Source organism: Alligator sinensis, unplaced genomic scaffold (genome assembly GCF_000455745.1).
Source record: "Alligator sinensis unplaced genomic scaffold, ASM45574v1 scaffold608_2, whole genome shotgun sequence".
In the NCBI taxonomy this organism is placed as follows: Eukaryota; Metazoa; Chordata; order Crocodylia; family Alligatoridae; genus Alligator; species Alligator sinensis.
In genome coordinates this window covers 208,661-217,426 of record NW_005842527.1, presented here as the reverse complement: position 1 = coordinate 217,426, position 8,766 = coordinate 208,661, and the positions used below count along the sequence as shown (strand labels likewise).

The following is an 8,766-nucleotide window of genomic DNA, read 5'->3' as shown; positions in this document are numbered from 1 at the left end:
CCCCCCCCCCCCACTAGATGTCACCTATATCCTCCTCTACCACAAAGACTTACCTGCAGGTAGTGGGGGAGCTGCTTTCCACCGCTGCCTGGCTGTACTGCTCACCACATGCATCCCACTCCCCAAGCAGCCTGAACTGAACTCTGCCAGCCTCCAACAGAAAACCTGTGGTTTCCCACATTTTTTCCCCTTTAAATGAGAAAATCCTCTTTTTTCTCCTTTAAAAGAGAAAATCCATGTTTTACCACATTTTTATGTGGCAAACAGAAAACTCAGATCACTGATTATGACGTACCCATCTTTGCAGCTTTCCTCTGCTTTTCCATCTGGAAGAATGTCTGCAACCCTAGTAGACCAGTGTAAGGTCAACCTGTTAGCATGTCATTCACTTTGAAGTGTTCATTAACTAGTGCAGGTAGAATCAGAGAAAGAGTTGTGCTGTAGATCTCACAGGCAATCTAGGGAAAGGCAAAGCAGGCATTGACTGTAAAGAAAGGAAGAGTCAAGACTAGAGTAACCAGACTGTCAGACTGAGACTGGGTCAAAGTGGAGAATAGAATTAAGGCAGAAGACCATTCTGATCATGGGCAATGTGCATAGGAGAGAAAAACAATGCACCGTTTCTTCTCCTAGAAGTGTTTGGACATTTATCTTGCTGGGATCCTATGACCCCAGGTGACTTCCTGCCCCTGGGGCAGGGGGCTGGCTCAATGATCTTCCGAGGTCCCTTCCAGCCCTAATGTCTATGAAATCTATGAAATTCTTCATTTCTTCTCCCTTTTCAAAATAAGAGTCAAACAAGTCACATCAAAGGGCAGCAATGGAGATGCAACAGAACATACCTGGCTATATTCTCCATAGTGTTTTGTCTCATTCTCCCCTCACTCATGGTGTCTTTTATATTTTCTTTGTGACTTGTAAGTTTGCTTCTTTTCCTGCTTTGATGTTTCTGCATTTATAATTTCTAGCCCTTGATCTTTATCTTACTTCCTACTCTTTGCTTTTTCTTCTCTCTCTTTCCTACCCCTTTTCACCTTTCTTCACCCTGCTACAGAATGTGGACCAGTTTGTGTTGTGCTAGGCCATCAAAGAGATGCTCTGGTGGAGGAGCAGGGAAGGGGTTTCAAACTTTCACTCTCTAGTGAGAAGGGATGCCCAGCACCTAGTAGGGCTATGCCCTTTTGGCTCTATAAAAATGTTAGGAGCAAGTTTAATAAAGATCTAATCTTTCTTTTCTTTCTTCCTGTACCTTTCCTATAAACATGCTCCTTTTTGTTCTACTTTGTCTCACCACAGTTCATCAATGAGTAGTTGTTTCTGGTTTTAATCTTGATTTTCTAAAAAAGCTCTTTTTTTTTTTAACTTTAAAATTGGCACCATTTTACCAACTAACTTGGAACGTTTCCCTAGACTTGCTGTATAAAAGCATTATAAGATGTAATTTTAGTTAGTGTCACAGATTTACAGGAGATCTTTTACATGTACTGTATTTCACAATACCATTCATTAAATGATTGGTTCATTTTGCATGCTTATCAACATTGTCTAGCAAATCAAGAGATGAAAAATAAGAAATGCGGTGGAGGTGTACAGTATGTGATATTTTTACAGCTTGGTGCTTGAAAGAATGGAAGTTGTAGGGTGTTGCTCAGTGAAGTGTGCATTTTAAAGGCACCCACAGTGGTGCCTATTGTCCTGTTCCTGAATTGAATGATGTCATGTTTCATTTAAGGCTCTTAGCGATGCTGAAGACTGTGGCTGGTGCACTGGGAAAAAGCAGTGAGAAAGTTGTGAATCAGGTTTCTGTGAAGCCTTTGTGTTTAGGGGTTTGGTAGATAAAAGCTGACTCATGCAATATTTCTACCTAAGGAGCTGTGCAAACTAGCAAGAGCGTCTCATTTTACCTGAGTGCCCAATGAGGTAATTGTGGAACAGCTGAAGGGAGAAGGTGTGTTTAATCCTCTTTTACACAGGTAGGCTGCGAGTTGTTTGGGGAGTGTTTATGGGATAGAGAGCAACTTGTTCATTCTCTGTGCAAGGAGCCAGAGACATTCCACAGTGGTGAGATACTGTCGCAGAGGATTTTCCCTTGCAACAATGTTCTGGGACGTTAGCATGCTTTGATATGACAGAATGCTATTCTGTGTTAAATATGGCATAGTGGGGAGATTAATTGGACAAACGGAGGCATGCTAGCTGATAGATTTTGTTTTTTCTTGTCTTACGATCTCTAATAGATGGGATTTTTTTTTCTCAAAGTTCAGTTAAAGTACAGGGTAGCTACTGTACATAAGGGATGAGACTGAATCCATAATATCAAGGGTGCTTTTTTGTTGTGTTTGTTGTTTTTTTGCTGCAAATGCTGTCTTTGTCTAATGTGATGATATTTACCAAGTATACTCGTTGCAGGCTTTGCTGTGTTCATGTGCATGTGTATTTCTGTTCAGCAATCTGTAATGTAATCAAAGCTAAAAGTTTAGTTGACTTGAATATTTAAAAAAAAAATCAAGTGGTCATTCTATAAAGCAGTGGTTTTCAATGTACTAATGTTTAAAGAAGGAAATATAATTGGGGGAATGATTTTTAATAATAACATGGAAGCATCTTTGCAGACTGTTTGTTTTAATTGTGCTTGTTTTTCAAACACGCAATTGGACCGCATCTGTGTTTTTTAATTCTGAGTTATTCTCTGTGAATTTTCATTTGTAAGCAGAATTTTTACTAACCAATCCTGCCAACTGCACATTCAGCTTGAACAAGTTTCATTTATTATGAAAAACTTTAAAATAAAATTATGACTAAGAATTGAAGGAATTACCACAATCTTGACATTTTTTCAGCTAAATTTTCAGAACATGTGAAGACTTTTTTTTTTTTTTTTGGTAAATGTTGATTATGTGGATTTTAACTTTAATTTTCATATCAACAGAAAGAAAACAGTACCAATTACAAGTAGCAAATTGACTTTCAAGTTGCTGATCATAGAGTATGCCTGCATGCATCAAATGTAATAAGCAATATGGAGGAATAAAGTCATTATATAAAGGTTTACCTTTTAAAGAAATCTTAAACTGCCTTATACTACTGCATATTTTGATAAACAACCTTTTCTAGACTATAAAGTTTTAAGCAAAAATGAAAAGACTTTTACAGTTACTGTAAATACAACTGTAGAAACCCAGAGAAAATTGTGTATTTATTAAAAAAATTATTGAAGGTGCTTGACACATTTGAGGGACAAATGATTGCTATGTGCATATAGAAAACATCAGTATAGGTAAAATATTTGTTTTACATGCGGTCTTAATATATCTTTTACCCTTGCAGAAGATGTACGTCATTGTTTTTATTAGTTACTTCTCCCCTGTTGTGAAGTGCCAATGTCCTGCTTGTTGTTTCACAGGGAGTAAGCCAGGCAAAAGAGGAAGTCCAAATTCCTCTCTCTGTTTTAAATGCTTTCTTTCTGCAAGTCCATTCATAGCATTTGATGAAGTAGACTGTTTCCTACATAACCTCATGCATCTCTGAACCAGTTAGTATCTAAGGTGCCACCTGGCCTACCTTTTGCTTAAATTCATGGAAAGACACAAACAAGAAAAATCTTGTTCCTGCAGCACATTTTCTTGTGAGCATTGACAAATTTGTAATTATAGTCTCTGGTGCCAAACTAACAAATAATTACTGTTATTTCTAAATTAAAGCATGCAAATCTCAAGGTGTGTATATTTTCATATTGTGAATTAAGTACTTTTGTTTGAACCTTGAATTGTTATTGCAAATGATTCAATAAAGAAAACGTCTAATAAAATAACAAGTAAAGCCTGGGCCAAATATACATTTTAACATTACAACACTTATTAGTATATGCTTGTTAGAGGACCTTACAGGACCTGCTTATTGTGTAAACTGTAAGATTAGAGCCTGATTTTTCAGAGGTAGGGATTGTTCTGTCCTCCTAATGTTGTCACTGAAATCTGTACAGGGCTAAGCAGCTCTGTAAATGAGGCTTTCAAGGTGCTTGAGTAATGAATTTGCTCGTTATGCAGATTCTGTTCTACCCAGGAGAGTGCACAAACACCAACAGACTCTTCCTATGCCTGAAGAAGGGTGACCGAAAGCTTGCAAATAAGAATTTTTTTTCCAACTGTTAAATTGGTCTAATAAAAGATATCCCATCTATCCAAAGAAACTTGTCTGCCTTGCAATACAGAGAAATTCACAGGGCGAATAGGATTTTGAAGAAGTCCCAGTGTTCTGTAAGGCATAGTCAATAAAAGGAAGTCATTGTGGTTATGATGATATTAGCCAAAATTGTTTTTAAGGCATGGTAATATTTTACCATTGTTAACATCAATTGGTAGGTGTACTATTTAGGCTGCCAAGGAAGAAATAGAAGAGGTATTTACAGTGGAATTGCACCTAAGCCACAGAACCCAAATCTAAACTCTACCAAAAGAAGGTTGAATGGATCATAGCATTGGACTTGATTCAATTCCTACCTTTTCTGGCAAACATTCTTGTTTAGTCTCTCTCTTCCTTGGTTCCAGAAAGAAGATAACCCAGGATGATCTTGTGAAGGTAAATTTATAAGCGCTTAATAAGGTGCTGTGGTGCTAAGACTCTTAGATGTACATATAGAATAGATAGAAGTTTAGAGACATTCGGATCCAGGTTTTGATTAAGGCTTAGATTCAGGTTTATATTAAAGCAAAATTTAAAAGGAGTTGGCACTGCGTGGAATGTTTATAACAGTACATGAAAACACAGGAAGATAATCTGCTTCCTGGTTTTCACAGCAAATTGAGAGTTTGTGAACCTTCAGAAGCTCATAGACTATGCAAACCTAGAGCCAGTTTCAAGCATGTCTGGGTTGGCTTATTGACTTTTGTATGGTGCAATACATGTCTAGGTTGGCTATACAACTTTAGTATACCTATAACATCTTGTGTGAAGATGAATGAACTGTTGTCAAGTGGTGCTACATAAAACTTGGGTAGCTTTCCAGTGCCCTGGTATTTGCAAGGTCATACTTATGTTAGCTTCTAAGGGCAAATACGTTTGAACTACTGCAAACAGTGCTTTTTTGGGGGGGGGGGCGGGGGGGGGGGGGAGGGGGGGGAGGGGGAGAGTAGGCTGGGGAAGCATTGAATAGCAAGAAAAGAGAATGCTGTGGAAATTTAAAAAGGAAATGTTAACATTTTCCTACAGCTTCTAGCTATGAATACTTAAAAAAAAAATATGACTTCAGTTTTATTGATCCAAATGGTGCTTTGTTTTTTAATAAATGAACTGCCTTCAAGTTATCAGAAAACCAGCCAACATATCAGTGAAACAGGAAGAAAGACTATAAAGTGAATGAATGTAGCAGGAACCTTTTGTTCTCTAACTAAGTGCAGTTAATCAGGTGTTCTTTGCTGTGTATTATTAGTAATATATCTTCTGAAAAGTCAGCAGAAGGGTATGCCTGTTATCTTATTTATCCTGTCCATTTTTCAAGAGGGTCTAGGTCTGTACAGCTATGCTCTGCTTTTTGACTCAGCCTGAAAAGTGATCCAGGGCTGATGACAAAAAGGCATACTTTGTTTGCTATCCAGAGCATTAAGGAAGCATACATTTTTCTATCTCCTTCTGAAATAGGGAGCATCAACTTCACTATGTTCTTCATTTTAAACAGTTCCATGCAGAAAATGTCTTATGCTTCATAGAAATATAAAGCAAAACCTTATTCAAGAAACTATGTTCAGGAAAAGTTATATATGATACCCCTAAAAAGAGCAAAAAGTAAAATAGCATTATCTTGGGGTCTGGTCCTCCTCTTGCTTATAAGAATACATTTGGGGACACATTTGGGTCTATGTACACTAGGAGAGCTAAACTCAGTCTTTCTAGGGAAAAACATACTTTCTATTGCATAAGCAAATTATTAATCAGTGTTACTATTCATGCACATTAGAGAGCAGAATTTGACTTTAAACCTGTATTGCCTTACAGTGGCAATGCTGATATTTATGACAATATTAGCGTATGTTATTAAGCATGTTTTTTACACATGAATGTGTGTGTGTGTGTGTGTGTGTAGTATGCAGACAAGATAATAGAGATAAAGCAAACCTCTTCCTTCTTTATGTACCATATTTTCTTGCATACAGCACAGCTCCTTGTATAACCCACACCTTTTTTTTCAAGGGAGGCCTGAAGAGGGGGAAAAAAAAAATTCCTTTTGGAGAGCGAGTAGCAGCAGCTACAGTGCTGAGCCTGCTCCCAAACCTGTTGCCACCCCTGCATAGCAGATGGGGCCCGTGGACCAACCCAGTGTGCCAGGTTCAAGGCCACACTCTGAGTCTGACCTGTGCTCTGGCTCCTGAGTCAGGTCAAACTCAGTGTGGCAGGTCCAAAGCCATGGACCAACCCAACATGGCAGTCTAACCTAGCATGCAGGCCCGTGTCATCTTGTTGTGGGGCTCCCTGCAGGTCCAGAATTTTGACAGCAGGAGAGTGGTGGCAGCATTAGCTGCTGTGTTTCACACTCCAATTTTCACCAGCTGGTTTTGGGGGGAAAGATGCAATGTGAGAAAATATGATATTTTTAAATTAGTGAAATGCACCTGTTCATGCAAGGGGTCCATGAAACTGGCATTCTCTTATGTTTTGTGGCATAAGTGGCACCAACGTTAAATTTTTCCCATACTATGTGGCCAGTTTGCCTCACTCATGACCTGGAGAGGACATTTTACAAGTGCATTTGTTTCTTGGCTTGTCCAATGAAGTTGCCACCTAGTATTCCAGTTGCCAACATGGTTTATGAAATGTAGCCAGCTGAGATTCTGACTAGAGCAGACCAAACTGTTGATTTTCTATCGTGCAGGAAAGGAACATTTTCTGTCAGAACAGCAAAATGAAATATTTCAATTTAGGTTAAACTGACCCCAATAAAATATTTTATTTTGATTTCTTATTCCCCAAACTCATGACCTCTGCATGACTTCATGCAAACTACATTTCCATTTGAAAGCCATTCAGATTCCCAACGAGAGGTGATTAGTACCATCAGAGTGTTTTCAGGCAGACCCCCAAACCACCAATTGATGGTAATTTTTTTTCAGCTTCTACTAGACTGTTGAAATAATTGACCTAATGGTGGAATACATCGCAGTTGTACCATAATAGTAATCCTTGAGCCTTCCAAATCCCCAGACCATGAGTTTTTTTTGTCTTCTGCCTTAAGATAGTTTTGCTGCTATTTTTTGTGCTTAATTGTACACATGCCTAAGGACTGTCTTCTCCCTTATGCCCCACTGCAATTCCTAAGGTCAGCTGAGAGCAGCCTCTTGCAAGGACCATTAGTGTACCAAGCTTGTTTGGTGAAAACACATAGGAGGTCATTCTTGGCAATCCCCACTCAGCTCTGGATCTCCTTCACCCTGGAGGCCCACCAGAGCCTGAGCATCTTTCGGAAGCACTGTTTGACCTTCCTATTTGGGCAGCTGTCTAGTAAGCAAGGCTTAAGCTGGAATATTGTTTGGGAATTGCTTCGTGGGAGAGTTCTTTAGATTTTAGTTTAATAACCTGAGTTGTTTTATTCTCTTGTTCGCTCATTCTATAAGTTGTTTTATGCTCTTACTGTAAGCTGCCCTGAGCCAAAGTTGGGAAGAAGGGCATATAAATCAAATAAATACCTAAATAAGTAAATAAAATGTTTTGAAGATGCCTATGGCTACACTGAATGAGTAACAATGACAATATTTTCTTTTCTAGATGACTATCATTTGCCTCTTGATGTCTTACCAGTTATGACAGAGAGTTCTGGTCCCAAGACAGCAAGGGAAGAGTTGCACGAGGAGAACAGACCTTTCCGCTACTGTGGAGTAAAGACCATGGAGCTGTCAGACAGCGACCGCCCTGTCAGCTTTAGTTCCACGTCCTCATCTGCCTCCTCCAGGGATAGCCACTGTTCCTTTGGCAGTAGAATGACCTTAGTTTCAAACAGCCATTTGGGGTTGTTTAATCAGGATAAAGAAGCTGGGGCTATAAAATTAGAGCTGATTCCAGCCAGGCGATTTTCCAGTGAGTTACACAGAAATAAGCCCATGGAGCAAAAGGACACAGAAGAAAGTCTTGAAAAAAGGCCAACTATGCCAAGGAAAGCTGAACCAAAAGGAATGAGCAAAAACTGTGCCATATCCCTGGTTACGGAACCCACGAGTCCGAAGCTCCTGTACGTCGACAGAGTTGTCCAAGAAATTCTGGAGACGGAGAGGACTTACGTGCAGGATTTAAAAAGCATTGTGAAGGTAAGAGACCCGGGTAGAATGGGCTAGTTGCATGACATAAGGGAGTTGCGTAGAGTGTGCCCAAGTATATGATTTTATTACACTAGTGACTGGCTAGAAGCCAAAGGCCTGCATAAAAACTTACTCAGAGATTTTTATTTAAATGAGCACATCCAGTCCCACAGTTCTTGCCTGTATTTGTAGTTTATTTAGCAAATTAATATAAATGGCAGCTCACTAATTAACACTCTCTCTCCACATAATATAACCCCTTTTGGCACGAGGCAAAATTTGGTATCCTAGCAGGAGATATTGATGATAGTCAGGTATTTCTTTGCAGTCCTGTTTATTTACAAAGAATGCACAATATCCCGTTTCACAGAACACTGGAGGAATCTAACAGCAGGAGACAATTTCCATGTTCACAGTCCAAGCTTCTTTCCTGGCAACACATTACCTAAATGCTCAGAATCACACTGCAGGTCCCTCTCCAGTT

The 8,766-nt window shown here is 39.2% G+C and overlaps 1 protein-coding gene across 2 annotated transcripts in view; it reads left to right on the top strand.

The window, feature by feature from the left end:
- The window catches only part of PLEKHG1 (pleckstrin homology and RhoGEF domain containing G1), a 215,221-nt gene that overhangs the window by 120,056 nt on the left and 86,399 nt on the right, over positions 1–8,766 (top strand). For both annotated transcript variants that reach the window (XM_014523737.2, XM_025213424.1), the window contains exon 3: positions 7,756–8,291. In XM_014523737.2, coding sequence (XP_014379223.1) covers positions 7,756–8,291 — 536 coding nt within the window. The remainder of the gene's footprint in view (positions 1–7,755; positions 8,292–8,766) is intronic.